We start from the raw sequence: 18,302 nt of genomic DNA on the forward strand, positions 1-18,302 counted from the left end.
AGATCATTTTATAGAATAAATAGTTTTAAAATACACAAACATGATTCCAGTCATGCTTGGATAGAGCCAAATCCTCTTTTTGTCTTATCAGAAACTTTATTTTTATGCATAAATACTTTTTTAAAATATCAGATAAAAAATATGCATGCTAGAAATCAGAATATGCATATCACAAGATCTACCAAAATTAATATATTTTGCTTCATTGTTTGAAAAAAAATGAGATCTTTGCTCTCAGCAGCGGTACTGGAAGATTTAAATCAGGCAGGCAGTTAGTCAGCAAGAACAGCTGCTTGTCATGGAGCACACATTCAGTGTGTGTGTGTGTGTGTGTGTGTGTGTGTGTGTGTGTGTGTGTGTGTGTGTGTGTGTGTGTGTGTGTGTGTGTGTGTGTGCGCGCGCGTGTGTGTGCGTGCGTATGTGTTTTAATGATTAAAATGGTTTTTTGTTTTTGGAGGATGTAGATAGCCACGAGTAGAATAACTGGATCATTTTATTGCTAATACAAAAACAAAACTTGCGTATAATGTTTGTATGACTGTAACATTCAAGAGAGTTTAATATAATAGGTGGCTTTTTAATATCCATTTGTATATACTGAGTGGGAGTCCAGCTATGGCCAATAACCAGTGTGCTGAACTACCAGCAGCCGATAGTTAAACAAAAGCACAGACGTTTAATTAAATTCTCTGAATATTAACTGAATTCTTTTCTTTTCTGTGTTTTTGTATGCTCGCTACTTTTAAGACTACAGCACAATACTAACTGTATTATCGGTTTTTACTCACCTTCCATTGCATACTTCATATCCTGAGCAAATAAGTTCCACATAACTTCCGCGCTGATTTTACCCACATTGAGCTCCTGAGGGAATCTGGATGCAGAAGGAGAACATGTAACCGGGAAAGCTGACGAGAGCCTCAGAGTGCAGTTTTAATGGCACTATGAGAAACTGTGGATAACTACATAACATTAAAATGTCATTAAACCCATTCTGTTTAAATTTGTACAAGGAAACAAAGCAAACACAAAGGTAGAACGGCCGTGTAGAAAACTTAGAGACATACTGATTTAGGCAAGGAGTGTAAGAGTTCTTGTCTTCCTCAATGATTGAGACGATAAGTGTGATAAACTTGGACCAGAAGTCGAGGTTTTTGATGCTGGGTCCTTGCTCCTCTGGGGGCACAGCACCCTGCTTGGCCTGGGAAAGCAACAACATGAGTGGCGTTATAATGACTCATGACAATGGCTTTCTGAGGTTTACCTGCTATTATTGCCCCTTTTGGCTGAAAAATCTGCACATAAGTGAATTTTGATCAGTGAAACGGTTTTTAAAGCCGTACAACAGGATGTCCAGAGTCGTGTAATTGTGTAATCTTAATGTGAATTTTACCAATAATATTTCTGTCGTCTGCAACGGGGAGACGTTTTTGGAGGGAAATCTCGACTGCGTTGTTAACTCAACAACTCATACATATTAAACACTTGCTGCTCAAACAGCTTTAAACAGACTGCGAATGTCAACTGTCTGGTCGACTTCTTTGAAACAGCTGAAGATGTGCTGAGAAAAAACAAAACAAAACACTGAGCTGGCTGCTGCAGGGTTTGAAGAGTGAAGAATGATCTTGCAGAGATTTCAACAAAATATAGCAAAGTCCCTCAGGACGAAATGTTTTATTCAAAGAGAAAAAAATGCTTATTTGAAATTCACGGGGAAGTCAGAATTGGGCTTGGTGCTTTAATGAGGGCTCAAAGCAAGTTCTAGAAATCGCTGTTGGAATCGGCTACAGGAGTGACGGATGGAAGAGCCTGGCTTCACCAGACTAAGACACGGACTTACCGCGCACACACACACACACACACACACACATGCAAACCAACAACACACAAGTGTCTACATATGGAATGAGGACAAAACTGAAATCCTTTCTGTATTAGAAATGTAAAAATGTAAATATTATTCTCTTTGTAGTGATGACTTCTGGGTAAAACCGCTGATTTTGATCACTAAAGTTGTACTTCCACCTGTAATTCAATCAGCTGATGAGTTTCTAAAACTTTAAGCTTTTTCCCCTGATTTGACTTTACTTTGTTTTCACATAAAGAAAACTCCAAACGAAGCAAAACGTGTCTTTTTTATACAAACCGCATGAGAAAGTTCAGTCTGCTTGTTGGCCAGATGTGCAAGAGGAACAATAGCAAAAGCAGGTAGAAGACACAGTATTCTGAGCTACAGGATAACTTTGCAATGTCACTTCTTCCAATTCTTTAAAGTTTGTGTACTCTGCAGGCTTATGGTACTCTGCTACATCCCAGGAAGCAAAGCATGCCTGGCTATCAGAAGGCAAACGCCCAGCATATATTCAGTGGTTGGGTCAGATCATATTCCCACCATAAACGAATCAGTCTGAAGTTCATTTGGAACTGGATCGAGACCGCCTCCTCGAATGCGTCTGTGGTAGATTCACTGCAAGTGCAATTACCCTGCTCGTGTCTGCAGAAGCGAACCGCACCAAGACGGAAAATGAACCAGAATTCAATTTAAGCAGACTTAATGGTGCAGGTGTGAAGGCGCTGAGATTGTGGTTGGGCTGTCATTATTCCCGGCATTTTGCTTAAGGGAAACTGAACCGGACAGAAGTTAAATGTAAGCAAAACGATCATCAGTCACTGGAAATCTACAGCAAAAATTCCAAAGGAAACCTCAATGCCTTTTGCCACTGAATGAAATATACCAAGTTTATGTGTTTTGCTTGGTAACGACCAGAAGCTCAGAACGATATCAACTAAAAACAGATCTAGTTTGTCCAAAACCAAACATGAACCAAGGAAAAAATGGACTAAACAAATAAACTAAATAAACAAATCATAATTCAGCACTTTTTTTTCTATAATTTGCCGTAAGCAAATTATAGAAGACTGTTGATGTACCTTTAAGTAAATAAAAAATGAACAAATGCAGATACCATCACCATCACACCTGAACATCTGCACTTTTCTAACTGTTTGATTCTGTATGTTCTGAAGTCCAGTACATGTACGCATGCATGGTGTGCTAACAAGGCTTTACTTTTTTGTACTTTATTATGTTTATGCCAAAAAATATCAATTCAAAGTTGATTTTTTTGACAAAGATGGAAAAAGAAAAACATTCACTGACACACACACGCAGACATTCAGCCCATCACTGCTGCTTCTTACCGGGTCTGCCTGATACTCGCGACTGTAGAGCTCATGGCAGTTATTAAAGATGTATTCATAGGTGGAGTTGAGACAGGCTTTGACACAGTCCTTCACTACCTGACTGGCTCTGGGTGGCGACTGGAGCTCTTGGACCTAAACGCAGGCACAAAAATCAGACATGCAGTGACTGGATCATTCATTTGAGCTCACATTTGAAATGATGAATTTATTACAGCTGCAGAATATAGTTAAAGTTTGGCAACAGTGCTCTCCCAAATATGCAACATAGAAGACTGGAGTAGTGAAAATAAAAATCTCCCTGGAGCCTTCATGTGGGAGGTGGGAGAGTTGGAAGATCAGGCAGTGATGCAGGGCAGCAGCACTGACACGTCAGGGGGAAAAATGGGATATTCTGCAGCTTAAATAGACAATGTGAAGAAAGCAGAGTTGGTTTGCAGAATTCTCTCCATTTCTGCTTCTGAAGAAAACCCTTAAATCCAACTCAGCACCAAGCTTTAGGATAAAAATGGAAGAGAAAGAGACTATACCTTCATTCTGAAGAAGGTTATACTGGTGAGCAGATCCACTGTGGACTTGAGGTCCTGCAGTCTCTCAGGACTGCTGGCCGGGAAGTTGTTCTGCAATCGGGCCAAAAAAAGGAAAGAAATCAGAAACGGCGAGCCACAGTACATGAATTCACATCTGTGCTTGTCCAGTTTTTTGCATCTGTGGGCACGATCCAGCATGGTCAATCTTCACTGGCAGCAAGCCCTGTTCTGACTGTGTGGGCGTACATGCTTTCCCCAACGTGTCTGTGCACGTTTCCGATGAACTGTCAATCTAATTAACACATTTGCCTCCTCAAATTGCTTCTGATAAAGAGAGACGTGCAAGGACGCAGAGAATCATTAGTTATAAGCCAGAAGAAATTATAAAAGAGTAACTTACCCGGTACATGGACAGGTCGATCCTCAGAGAGTTATGAAGCTGATCGAGGAGCTTGACAAATCGCTCTTTCTGTGGGTAATAAAAGAAATGTGCTAATAGATTCTGTGATTAAACATAATGAAGATAAAGAGGACACGACAAAGGGAAATAACAGAGAAACTATGCCATTGCGATAGTTAGGGGAAAATTAGTATATAAAACTATTTAATTAATAAAAGTATGACATCTAACTTTATCGATCCAGCTAAATGTTGACTCACCCCAAAATTAGAAGCAGCAAAGCGGTCAGAGGCAGAGACATTGTTGGTTGCCTGGGTGGTGTGGGCGTAGTAGGCATTGATGTTTGCCAGCAGGGTACTCATCACTGCAGGCACACCTGGGCACATGTACTTAGATGACAAGCAGGCAAAATGGCTGGAAATGAGAGGAGGACAGGCAAATGTTAGATTTTTATCTAAACAATCTACGATGCGCCTGAACACATGGGTCTTTCTTATTAACGGTGACGTTCTGGAGTCGGGCAGTCAGCCGGGAACCTACGTCATAGCCTGGTAGATGGACTCGACTCCATAACGCATGGCAAACTCATCTACGATTTCCTGGGGAGTTTCCTCAAAGTACACTTTCCATGCATCATCCCCTTTGGCGTCAGGAATCTTCACCACACCATTATTCTGGATGTCCGTCACATAATGGAAGAGATTCTAAGGAAAAGAAAGCAGAAGGTGGCGTGAGTGAAATAAAAGAGAAAAAAGGCTTGAAAAAATTCAAACAGTTATCACTCGTTTGTAAACAGTTCAGCCATTAAGACAGAGCGCGCTATAACCTCACAAGCTGTTGTGCTGTTGGCTCTGCTGCATAAAGAGCCATAAACCCACATTATGAGGCCAACACAAGGTGCTGTCTCATCCATAAAACCTTACACCACTGTAAAATATTCTGAGTGGGTTTATAGGCACTTGAGAGGCAATAACAGTGCCCATTTGTCAGTTAAGGTCAGCTAATGTGTTGTGAGTAATGGACTGAGTAATGACTCCATACAAAGTTGGGACTGGTCTACAATCAATCAGCAGAATTTTCTGCACGAACCCAGAGCAGAAACGTGTGTGTGTGATGCCTCTATCTTTGCCTTTATCCAGAGTACTAACTCAAGTTTAATGGGTCAGTTATGAAAGTGAACATCAGTCAAGCAAATTAACTAGTTTAGCTTGGCTCATTTAAGACAGCTTCACACACACATATTCATAAACGCAGGCCGCGAAAACAACATTACACACTTATAACTAGGGCTGCCACAAACGATTATTTTGATAGTCGACTAGTCACCGATTATTTATGCAATTAGTCGACTAATCAGATCATCATCCACTGGACGTAAAACTACAGCTTATTGCACCAGCAGCATCTGCTCTTATATAACTATCATTAGCTTACAGCTTTAAGCTTTTAAGGTGCTAACTAAAAATAAAGACAAGATGATAGTTTATTCAATTTTAATGAAATTTGCAGATTGTTTTGGTAAAGTTTAATAAACTCCTTGCTATCTGAAATATAACAGGACACCGGAGTATATTCTCCAGCATCTCACACTTCTGATAATCAGCTGTCTGCTTGACGTTTATTCAGCTGTGTAAAAACTATAACTTTAATCTCAGCCAAACCGATTTACTCAGGAACAAATAAAATACTAAAAAAAAAAAAAAAGCCAAACAACAACATTTTTAATTTATCTAAGTGACTCATATATATTTAACCTGAGTAGCGAAAGACGGCGGTGGGTTTGAAAACGGGAGTCCGGTGTTCTCACGGCGCTAGTGACCTAGCCCCCGGCTAGCTATCGAGCTAGTGGGTAACAGACGTCTCCGAAAACGTCGGAGCGCTTTTGAAAATATGTGGTGTCCTGATAAACTGAGCCGATATTTGAGGTTTACACAGCTACATTCTCGCCTGAAAATATGTTAAACGTTTATTTTGTGACCCAGAAAGAATAATAAGAGTAATATTAAAACTAACTAGCTACCGCCATTGTTGGAAACTAAGCTGGGCCGCGCTATGAATTCTGGGACACAGCTGCTTCTTCTTCTTCGGGGTTTAACGGCAGCTGGCATCCTTGTACATGCAGTGCTGCCATCTTCTGTTTCAGTCCGTTATTACACTCTTAAATCCTGCTATTATTCCTGCGTCTTTTGCGATCTTACAAAGCTTCAAACGACACGTCGACTATTAAATCAGTCGTCGACGATTTTGATAGTCGACGTAATCGTGACTAGTCGACAAATCGTGGCAGCCCTACTTATAACAAAAGCTAATTTTGTTTGTCAAAGATTCCTGTAAACCTAGCGTAACGGTTTCAGTCAGCACATAGCAAATAAAGAGAAGCGGTTCATTTTGACTCGCATTTAAACGACTGCTGTCTCTTTACACCGCAGACACGACTATGTGCAGAAAACAGCCTTTTTCAGTGTGAACGTCATGCCTTACCTGCTAAAATTAGTTGACATTTTTAGGCAGCCCGTTATGTGAAAAAAAACGATATTTGTCTATGATGCACAAACGGCGGACGAAGGATAATCTGACAAAATGCGCCCTTCTAAAAACAAAGCGGTTGAGAAGCATTCACCCTCTTTAAATGCATGTTCACTCACAGATAAAAAGCGAGTTTACCTCGTGCAGACAGGTGTACTGAACATGATACGGAGCAACCGTTTCCTCGCCTTTGATCTCTACACTTATGTGCATGCGGATGGCCCCAGACACAGCGGATTTGTCAGTACGTTTGTCTGTGAAGAGCGCAAAACACACAGAAACACAGTCACCAGGTCTGCGTTGGAAAGAAATGATGGGTGATGAGATCCAGTATATTAAACGGGGCAGTGTACAGAGAAAAAGGAGTCGTGCCAATTCAACTGACCCAGATTATACCAGACGTCCATCTCTCCGCTCAGAGTGCGGACCTCGATGATGGTTTGACCGAGGAAGTCGTCGGACTCTCGTTTGAACTTCTGCTTCACACGAGACTTAATGTCATCATCTTCATCCCACACTCGCACCTTGATGCGGTCTGAAGAGTTGTGACATTCACTGCAAAGACCAAACCGGAGAGTGAGCCAAATATACTAGGTAAACTGGCAGTTAGACAAGAAGGGCAGATTACTAGGGTGACTCGTACGTATCATATTCTTCAAGCGTAAACAGAAATCACCAGCCTTAAAAATAGACCTTGTTTATTTAACCTCCTAGGATCTGGCATCCACATATGTGGACATCACATTTTGGGTTGTCCAGACCAAAATACTAAATTTTGCTCTACAAGAGCCTGATATTTACTTACGAGGACATTATACTGCCACTGCTCTATCGAAATTTAAAACTAATGTCTTCATATGTGGATCTCATTTTTCTCAGAACCAAAAATCAAGTAAAAAAAAAAAAATCACAGAATTCTTTGTTTTTGCAGTTATCAGGTCCCAATCAGCCCAAACAGCAAAGAGAAATTAAAAGAGTTTGGGTCTTAGGAGGTTAATTAACAGTAACCATACAAAAAAGCCAATGACTCACAAATTAAATGTCTCCTCCCAGACGGGGTTGAGGTTGCCATAGATGGTCTTGGTCCTCTTTTTCGTCTTTCCAACCTGGACGGTTACATACGGATCACTGGAACCAGTTTTATCCTTGGCTTGTAGACCCTGGGCACACAACACTAGGAAGAAGGAAAAAAAAGCCAAGCTGGTAAGGCCAGTGGGTTTATGCAGCGGTCCCCAACCCCCGGGCCTCGGACCGGTACCGGTCCGTGAGTCGTTTGGTACCGGGCCGCGAGAGTTGAGGCTCAGGTGTGAAATGTATTGTTTTTTAATCGGTTTTCAGCGTTATTTTGTTATCATTTTTATCGTTAACTCTGTTTTCCTGGGTCTTTTCACGTGTGTTATGAATAAATCTTCTTTTTTCCGGTACCGGTACTAGTTTTATTTTGTTGTATTTATCCGTGACACCTTAAAGGTCCGTGAAAATATTGTCGGGCATAAACCGGTCCGTGGTGCAAAAAAGGTTGGGGACCGCTGGGTTTATGTATACGTGTGCGTGTGTGCGTGCGTGTGTGTGTTTGGATGGAAACAGATGCCTCTTAATTCAACTGACCTTCTGAGCTACTGCCCCACAGACGCCACCTGTGTTCACTGCATATAAACAGCAGCTTGTCTCTTTTTATAGACACAAACCTGTGATGCTGATCTTGGCCGACCATTTAGAGGTGCCATCGAGCACGCTCTGTTTGATCTGCTTCATCTGGGTGACATGTGTGGACTTGAGGACGGTGAACACTTCCTGAATGAGTTCAAAGATCTCTGGTTTGTTCCTCTCACGGATCTTCATGCGATCCTTAAGAACCATGATGATATTTTGAGTTCGGTCCTCGGCGCCGTGCTTGGAGCTCTTCTCTGCCGCTCCTGGTTGGCAAGAAAATTGAGAAGTAAAAGAATCAGATTTGTAAACAAAAACGGAAAAAGGTGCCATGTGAGATGAGAAGTGAGCTCACGCTTACTGATCCTGAAATCATGGTGGATAAATTTCTACAATTTTTCAGATGATTTCAAACGAATATCATAACACTATAATAACAACTTTGGTGTATTTCATGAAATATAAGAGGATGCTTTTGCAGGGCTATAAAATGCTGAGTGAAAAAGATGGAAAGAGAGCGAGGCGGATCACAAGAAAAGACAAATGGTTTGTAATATCCTCTCATGAAAACAACGAAAATAGGAATGTAGGAGTAAGAAGAGAAGGAGGAGGGAGGAAGGCTCTGTGCTTGGAACTGACAAATAGACAGGAGAGGAAATAAATGGACTACATTGTTTTCTATTATTAATAAATATAAATAAAAAGAACTGACACCGCAAAAAGTCTAAAACGGAAACTCAGCAAAAGGGTATTTTCTGCGATCCTTTCTCACTCTCATGTCTGTAATCATTAAAACCACATTCACACACTTCATATATCACTGACAGATGCATTTATGACAATATGGGCAATTAGTTAAGACGCTTCAGAGCCAAGGAATCAAACAGTGGCCCTCCCAGACAGTGGATTACCCACTCTACCTCTTCTAAATTTAGCTGAATATCTAACTGATCTGAGCCTTTCTGTTCACTGATAGCTGAAGTTGGCATCGGGTCTCTGATGGAAGGCCAGTGAAAAAAAGATAACCTGCCAGTATTAAAAAACTTAAAAATATAATGTTTTTAAAAAAAGTGAAACGATTAAAAATGATAATTTATAAAAGCCAGCCGGAGATACTGGTTGTATTTATCTGAATTTACACCGTCTTTTTGCGCCAGCAGTGACTGGGAGTGTTTACCCGCTGCACATATGAGCTGCTAAATTTAGATTTCATTGTCACGTTTGTAAACTAGTCACTTCACTTCATTAATGCTTTGGGGGCTGAAATGGAGTGATGCCTCCCGGCGTTCATCTTACTTTGCAGACAGTCGGCGTTGAGTAGATCCTGGCACTTCTCGTGGCATTTCACCCCACACTCAGTACAGCGCATGCCCTGGCGAGCAATACCCCAGAGGAGTCCCTCACATTCATAGCAGTACGTGGGTGTGGTGGCTGTCCACACCTCAAAGTTGTGTGGGGTGGTGCAGGAAATAGGATATATGAGGGCCTGGAGGGTCTTCTTATAGACATGACTCTTCTACAAGGTTGTAAGAAAGATAAGCCCAAGGTCAGCAGAGTTAAAGCTTATGAGCAGTATTTGAAATAATTTAATTAAAGAATATAAATGTGGACTGACCAGTTCTTCATTATGTAGGGTACTTGATGTCAGGGCTGAGGTGATGCCCGCCTTCCTGGAGTTCTGGACCAAGGACTGTGTGATGGAAGAAGGGTGGTCAGTATAATATCTTCTTTAATCGTGATAAATCTCAGAGTAGGAGATTACAGCTGCATATTTTTGTTTGGAGTGACCACTTTGGTCGGTACCAGAAAACGAGTATATCTTCATAACCAACTGCAGATATTTCATAAACAAAAGGTGCGTTACTCACCATAGCCTGTAGCAGTGAAGTGAAGTTGGGAGAAAAAAGGTAGAAATGTATTAGAAAAAGGCAACAGAGGAGAAAGAGGTTTACACAGAGAATTAAAATTGCAAGAATGGCTGAGAAATGGATGCACTTTTTATGCATATGTGGTAGTTTTGTGAAAAAGCAACAATGAAGCGATTAGGGAATCAAGGGAGACTGGGATTTTTCAGAAAATCTCTGCTGCATTTCCACCTGAATATTAGATTTCTGAATGAAATACTAGTTGCTGCTCATTCAGGCAGTGTTCCACTCTGATAAATCAATAGCAGACAGTCTGACAAGTTGTTTGTGTGTGTGCGTGTGTGTGTGCGTGTGTGTGTGTAAATGAGAGTGATGAAAGAGGTGCACCTGCCTGTCAGTGCATGGTGGGTGTTTATGAGCGTGGCACTCAGCTTTGACTGGCAGCTGATTTAAGAGTCGGCATTATTTCAGCTCCCAGTGCACAATGTGATTTGGCATCAAAGCAACAATTTGACATATCATATGCTAAATATGCTTATTGGCTTTCCTGCTGTGAGTTAGATGAGAAGACGTAACCACTCTTGTGCTGTGAAAACAAAAGCTATAGACAGCAGCTAGCATGGATCTGTCAAGAGGTGACAAACCAGCATATCTACAGCTATCAATAGCATGCTATGCTTAGGATGTCAAACCAAAGTGTGAAACCACCAGTTGAAACTCCTAACAGGGTTAGTCAGGCCTTAACTTTTAGTCTTTATGACAAGCAAAGTTAAGCTGGTTTATTTAAGAACAGCAGGATCAGTTTTTCAGACACATTTCAACGTTGCTTTATGATGCTTTTATTTGGTAATATGGTATTAAGTTGTAACTATAGCGGTGCATGTATCATGTGCATTATGTAACTTATTTTGTTTATTGATGCTGAATCGCTTAAACTGATCCCAATGTCTCTGACCATGCTTATGATTGCTAACAGATTACTGCGGTCACCCGCTTACTTTTAACGTGAAAGTTGTGCCTTTTGAAATGTGACTGCAGCACTGAGGCAGAAATTTTAACCATTTTCCTCCAGTGCCAGGAAGCAACCTCCAGCAAACACTTGGTTACACGTGGTTACCAGATAGCAGTGTTGGGGAGTGTACCGGCGTTACGTATTTAAAATACAAAATACGAGTAACTGTATTCTGTTACTGTTACCATTTAAAAAGATGGTATTCAGAATACAGTTACTTTGTTGAAATAAAGGGATTACACGGCGGTCTTTTCCTGTTTCATATGGTAGGCCGGTGTCCTGCAGGTTTTAGATCTCACCCTGGATCACCACACCTGAATCAAATGATTAGTTCGTTACCAGGCCTCTGGAGAAAATCAAGACATGTTGAGGAGCTAATTTAGCCATTTAAATCAGCTGTGTTGGATCAAGGACACATCTAAAACCTGCAGGACACTGGCTCTCGAGGACTAACGTTCCCTACCCCTGTGTTAGGCTGTCCCCTCTCTATTTTTGGTAATTCCACGCCGGCGAAAACTCCAACAAAACACGCATTAAGAGGCTCTAATTCCTGGGTCTCAATCTCGCGGCCCATTTCACCTCTACTTGCGGCCCACATAATGACGTGACGAAATATTTTTAAAAATTATTGTTCAAAAAATGATTTAATATGAAGGCAACAGGCAGAGTGTTACAGGCATAGCCCTAACGAATGTAGCCTCATGGGCAGCGTAGCCCAGTTGTAAGTAAGCTATTAAGACTCGACTCTACACTGTGTTCGTGTTTTTAGCAAAGTTGACCCAGACAACAAAGTAAAGCTTGTTTTCGGCTATGAGCCCGACACGAACCCGGCGTATTAGCCAGAGGAACCTTTACTACGGTTCGGAGCTGCGGACCTGTTTTATATACGCGCAGAATAGTTTTCTATATGAGATCGCTGCAAAAAGTGCAGCTTTACCTAATATCCACCTTACTGTTACTCATTTTATATTAAGATTTAAAAATCTAGTTGGCATTGCTATGGCGAGTAACCTTCAGTAAAAGTAATAAATCACAGAGCAATAGTCATTCATGTAGTTGTAAAAAGCATGATAATATATCAAGTAATCCAAAGTATTCCATTACATTATTCTCATTGAGTAACGTAATGGAATATGTTACAAAATACATTTTGGGGAATGTATTCTGTAACCTGTAGTGGATTTAAAAGTAACCTTCCCAACACTGCCAGATAGTCACCGATTGGTCTTTACCTCTGTGTGAATTAGGATTAAGCGAGTGATAATAATTAAATGATAAAAAACCCCAAACTGTGACAACCAATGTGCTCTCAAAACCTGAATACGCTTGTGGTTTTCTTTTATTCGCACATTCCTTAGAATGACACGGAGATACAGAGTGCGTCTGTCTACATTCTAAGAAAAGTGACAATAGAAGTCTGCAAAAGATGTGTTGGTAATGAGATAGTGTCAAAAAGGCATAGGGATCATGGCATGGTGGGGTAATAAAGGTCTGTTATATGACAGCATGTAGCAGACATCAGCGTCAGTCAGAGAAAACCTCTGGCCTCTGCCGCTGGCCTCTCTGCCTTGCTTCATGCCCTGTCAGACTTTAACAGCAGGGCAATGCATTTTCTTTAACAGCATGGATGCAGTGGAGTAAAGGACAGAGAACAACAGGAGTAAAAATAGTAGAATATTAGAAAAGATCGTGAAAATAAACATAGTAGAGAATCAGACAGAAAACAGGAGTAACATTTAAGGATGAGAGCACGGACTGCTGAGCCAAGTGAGATGGATCTGGGAAATGTGAGACACTTAGTCACGGGAACATAAAGAGATTAGTGCAGAAACTCACCAGATCGCTGACCAGAGGCATTGCTTTTCTCTTCCTGAGGTCTGGCATGCTGTCAATACTATACAGAGCACCACCCATCCTGGAGAGAAAACATACTTTAAACATCGGCTATATTTTCAGCTAACAGCTAGAACCTTCACTGTGAATAAGTTACAAAATAAATGCACTGAGACACTGGTCTTTCTTTTTGGTCGATAAGTTATAGATTTTCAATAGCTGCAGCGGTGTCAGCCTCATGGTTACTTACCCTGCTGACAAAAGCAGAGAGGCAATGCCAACACTTTCTCCTCGGGCCTGTGGAGAAAGAGAAGGAAAAGATGAGATGGAAAAACCGGGAAAAGGCAGCCTTCCAGAAAACTACAACGCTGTAGTTCCAATTGTAGTTTGTAGTTCGCTCAATGACTGCAGGTGTTCTCAAAGTCATGATTTACAACAGAGTGAAAAAAACTACACTGTGTGTATTTCTTAGTGAGTGTGGGGATTATTGACATCAGCAGTGAGTTCTGTGTTTGTGGAAGAAGATTACAGCGGGATGGCTATCCGTGTAATCATTTCTCTAATTCTATCTGCTCCATTATTGAAAGACATGTTCTTTGTCCGCTTGGCTCTTCAAACAATGACATGCGGCACTGATACTAACGTCACACTATACACAGAAATAGCCCTGATTGATACAAACACCAGGCTTTGGAAAGGACGCTTAACAGACTTGCAACAGCTTCCTATGTGCGTCTTGCGCTCATCATAAATATCTGTGAGCCATACAGATACATACGATACAAATTAGATTTATTAACACACTACAGGGCACACCCACCTGAGAGCCAGCTCCTGCCATGGGTAATCAGAATGGACTACATGCATTCGCTACGAGGATGGTAAACAACTGAAAAGAAAATAATGAAATGGCAAAAACAATACAGGGGGTAAACAGAAACTATCAAACACAAGACAATATAATCCACAGCTGCGACCAAAAACTGGGAAAAATGACAGACTAGTCAACGAAAGCTGGAAAAATACAGAGTAAGAACAGGACATGCAGGGATTGATGCAACAAGGCAATCAGCAGAGCAGCAACAGAACCGCACTCTAAGATCCGTTCCTGCCAATGAAGGGATTCACCTGACAGTGACTGCAAGCAAGAGGACCATACAAATAAACTGAACACACACAGACACATCCTGGCAGTACCTCTTGTAGTTGTAGTCGTACTCTGCTGAAAAGTCGAAGCCAGTTGGCTTTAGCTCTGGCAGGACCGGGCTCCATGATTTCCCTTTTTGGGAAGCTGAAATATGGTTTGAGAAAGAAGTCAGCTCACAATTGCCGCACGCTAAGTCAGTGAAATGAAGAGGTGAGCAACATCTGTTAACCACAAGCATGTTGATTGGTATATAGGCTTTAATACAAAATTATTATTATTATTATTTTGTCTGAAATAATAAAAAAGTGTGTCTGTCTAAAAATACGCTTTTCCTGGTATGTGAATACATTATTTTAAGTGATTTTATCTCCATACAGTAAGTGGTTGGTTAGTGTTAACTTTAAAATTAATTATTTTGTGCAGGTGTTGTTTAGGCTAATACTTGCTGGTAGGTAATTTTAGTGAAATTGGATGTAAAGGGAAGTGTCTTTGGAGCTGAGACCACACATACTGAGTTGGTGTCAGTAAAGAGTAGTGACCCGTCCTTGTCCCTTTACTGGTGTTTTCATGTGTAGGTCATAGCAACTTGAAGTACATCTATACATAACTACATAAGTAATTTTGAAATTTTCCCTTTATAACAATATGCAACTTCACCTTGCAACAGGAGGCTCCTCTTTCTTCTGTTCAAGAGCCAGAGGGACACTCTCTGTTGCCGGAGGAAGCTCGGGGGGCTGAGGTTCCTCCTTTGGCACTTCAGATTTGGGCTCAGGCTCCAGAGGCTTGCTGTCTGGAGCTGGAACCTGTGATGTAGTTGTGGGGGTGGGTGTAGTTGTAGTTGTGCCAAAGAGATCCTGCTGTGTGGGTGCAAAGGGAGGCTTGGTGGAATCTGCAAGAGAAGGGGCCATTGTGCTGTCCTGTGAGACCGGAGGTAGGCCAGCAGCCGTGCTGGGAGACTGAGGCCGATCCTGGGCAAGTCGCTGCTGATGCAGCGACGTCTGCTTCTCCAACGGCGGCCTGGTGGAGGAGAGACCATCAGAAGGGGGCATCAAGGTGGGGGCAGTGCTTGTGGGTGTGGGGGTATAGGGAGGCTCCTGGTCTTCACTCAGTGTGCCATCCAGTGGATACATTTCTTCATCTTCCTTATATGACATCTCCTCCTCCTCATAGTTGTAATCTCCCTCCTCCCCATACATGTCTCCCTCTTCTTCGTCATACAGAGCCCCCTCCTCCCCTCCATCTTTGAGGTAGCCTCCCTCATCGCTGTAGATGCCTTGGTGATCCTCACCATCCCAACCTGGGGAATCTTCCTTGCCGTAGCTGACCGAAGAGTGGCAGGAATGATAGGAGTCGTTCTCATCGTAGAATTCCGAACCTCTCAAGCTTTCACCGTCCTCGGGAACGAACTCCTCGCTGAGCTGCGAGCTGCCTCGACTCAGCTCTCCCGACGAAGCGTAACGACTGTCTGTGGGACTGAAGGCAGGGGAAACGAAAACACGTGTTAGATAAGCCTTTGGTTATTAAGTAAACTATATCTATTTCCACGTTTGGGTGTCACAGAGATACTAAAGGAGCTTGTGTTGGGACCGGAAAGGGAGAGAGCTAACCACCAGGAGAAGAGGAGTGACTTTAAATCACACCCAGAATGGGCTTTGGACTAGTGATGCAACTGCAAGGGGACTCATCTGTTTAGTAACAGGAATGCTTACTATGATTGTTAGTTCAAACACAAATTTGTACAGAATCACACGCATACAAAAGCACACTAGATTGCAGAAACACAACGATGCATTTTTCATAAAGTAAACGTTTAAATTGTTTAATTTAAAACAAAAGAAGTTAACCTGACGAGGTTCAGGATAATTTAGCAGACTGGTGGAAAAAAGCAGATAAATTCACAATGATAAATGAAGCCATTAGACTGAATCAGCGAGAGATATGAGACACATAGAAAGATTATTTCCTTAAACACACTCTGACAGACGCACACAAACACCGGCTTTGTTGTTTTCGGCTCTATTGATTACAGTCCTGCTGGTTTAATAATGTATAGTGCACGAACAGTAAAGGACACAAAAGTATGGCTGAATGGACAAATAAATACTCAATCACACCAACCCCCAGTTTTCCTATTCATAACCTATCCTGCAATCTCTCTCTCTCTTCCGTCTCAAAGACTAACACAGACAGTGACAAATGCTTGCATAATTTGTGAGTCTAAACACATGTCTGCCCTCTTTCTTCACAAAGAATGTAAAACAAAACATGATGAAATGAAGATGAAAAAGAACGCAATCTGTCTCGGCCTCTCTGCTCGGCCACATTATTGGGCTGACGGGCTCCTGCTGTCTCACAAGTGGAAATTAAATGTGTATAATTACCAAGTATGGGACACCCACAATAAGACAGGGCCCTTCTTAAAGTCTCACATACAGAGTGAAGCTGTAATAACAAGCTGTCATGAAAACAGATGGGCACGCTCACACAGACTCACACGGGCAGTTCTACAAACTCCAACCGACAATTAACCTCTCTGTCTCCGACTGTTACGAAACACCACACACACGCATCCCACTGATCGCTCACCCACACATGTAAAGACGACACAGCACAGAACTTCTAAAGATTGAGGGGACAAGCGTGATCGTTTGTGATTCTTCACAGGAACACAGTAAGGATAGATGCAGGTTCGGTAGTTTCCTCTAAAATATACAGAATATACATATACAAAGATAGGGTAAGAGCGCATGCATGCAAGCACAGCGAGCGAGGAGGACGGGACAAGTCCACCACTGACGTCACAGCGAGACGGAGTCACAGGCTGGAGCAGAAGGAAGAAGAAGAGGAAGAGGAGGAGAAGTTAGAGACGAGGTACAGAGACCCACCTATCGGACAGCGAGTGCCTACTGTCTAGAGAATACTGACGACTGGTGCGCCGGCTCGACCCTGAGCCTGAGTCGATATCACTGCGCCCGTTGGTGGCCGAGTCTAAACTATCATAGCGTCTGGTAAGAGGAGCAGGGGAGGAGGTGGGGAGGAGGGGAGAGGTGGGAGAGGAGCATCAGTAGAGCTCAGTGCAAATATTGGAAAGACAGCTATAACTCAAACTGAGCCTCTGTGCCGCCTGCTTAACGACAACTTCACAAAGTTGTCTTAAAACATCAGTCAGGCGTCCACATGAACATGAAAATATCACTTGCTGTTATTCTTCCCGCCAGCGTTTAATGATCCACAGCAGTCCTGGCTCAATCTTAATTTGGAGTTAATATGAGGCTGAGGTTATTTCAACCAAATGCAGATATTCCCGTCATTTCAGTGGGAAATTTCATCTTCTAGGGAATTTTGCACTAATAAGCGAATATCTTTTGAACACGGCCTCTTTGCTCGTCTAAATCAGATTACCGAAAACTCATATTAACTTCAGATGAATACATTTGCACGGGACAAGGAATATGGATTTCACTCATCATTTACACTGGAAGTGGATGGGGAAGGGCTCTCTTTACAGAGAGTATAAAAAGGAGAAACAATAACAGCAAGTACAACCTGCTGAAAATATGAACCTGTCCATTAAGCTTCTGCACAAAGACGTCTCACTGACGCTGAGATTTATTATATCCATCTCAGCCTTGACAAAGCAAATGGTCAAACTTTCAATTTAAGCTTTTCTGAGAAATGCATGAGTTTAGAGCCTCTCCTCCTTTCATATATACATGTCTAAAGTGACGACCATTATGTTCAGAAATCACAAGGGGTTTCTGATGCTCACACACTCGACGTGCACACACAGATGCAAGCACGCGCACACGCATTCGCACGTGAAAGATAACCACAAAGGCCCGCTTCATACAAAACCTGTATACAAGAACTCTGCACCCCAGCATGCTTGTATACACTGAGGCCAGGGTTATTCTCTAGAGAAGGAGAGCACAGTGGGACATGTTACTATGTACAACACAGTGCAACAAAACAAGGCCGCAGGGGCTCACTTGTCTCATGGCTATGAGCTAGACGGGGAGGAGTGCTCCGTTTACGAGCAGCGTGATGTTAAATTCACAACGTTAAAACATTTAGATCTTCTGTGTGACCAAAAACTCCTCTCTCTATGTTGCATTTAAACTTTATGGTGCACATAGGC

At 42.0% G+C, this 18,302-nt stretch overlaps 1 protein-coding gene across 2 annotated transcripts in view; it reads right to left on the reverse strand.

The window, feature by feature from the left end:
• Positions 1-18,302, reverse strand: part of unc13a (unc-13 homolog A (C. elegans)) — a 46,142-nt gene that overhangs the window by 16,083 nt on the left and 11,757 nt on the right. Inside the window, exons 10-27 of one of the 2 annotated variants that reach the window (XM_082524602.1) lie at positions 17,050-17,169; positions 14,822-15,637; positions 14,215-14,308; positions 13,268-13,314; positions 13,021-13,099; positions 9,923-9,997; positions 9,604-9,823; positions 8,346-8,573; positions 7,690-7,831; positions 7,043-7,212; positions 6,796-6,911; positions 4,672-4,835; positions 4,392-4,545; positions 4,132-4,200; positions 3,732-3,821; positions 3,202-3,336; positions 1,068-1,201; positions 789-874 (exon numbers count right to left, since the gene is read on the reverse strand). In XM_082524602.1, the coding sequence (XP_082380728.1) occupies positions 789-874; positions 1,068-1,201; positions 3,202-3,336; positions 3,732-3,821; positions 4,132-4,200; positions 4,392-4,545; positions 4,672-4,835; positions 6,796-6,911; positions 7,043-7,212; positions 7,690-7,831; positions 8,346-8,573; positions 9,604-9,823; positions 9,923-9,997; positions 13,021-13,099; positions 13,268-13,314; positions 14,215-14,308; positions 14,822-15,637; positions 17,050-17,169 (2,939 nt within the window). The remainder of the gene's footprint in view (positions 1-788; positions 875-1,067; positions 1,202-3,201; positions 3,337-3,731; positions 3,822-4,131; positions 4,201-4,391; positions 4,546-4,671; positions 4,836-6,795; positions 6,912-7,042; positions 7,213-7,689; positions 7,832-8,345; positions 8,574-9,603; positions 9,824-9,922; positions 9,998-13,020; positions 13,100-13,267; positions 13,315-14,214; positions 14,309-14,821; positions 15,638-17,049; positions 17,170-18,302) is intronic. The other variant, XM_082524603.1, reaches the window with a different exon arrangement.

This window comes from Aulonocara stuartgranti (assembly GCF_965226115.1).
Source record: "Aulonocara stuartgranti genome assembly, chromosome: 23".
Taxonomy (NCBI): Eukaryota; Metazoa; Chordata; class Actinopteri; order Cichliformes; family Cichlidae; genus Aulonocara; species Aulonocara stuartgranti.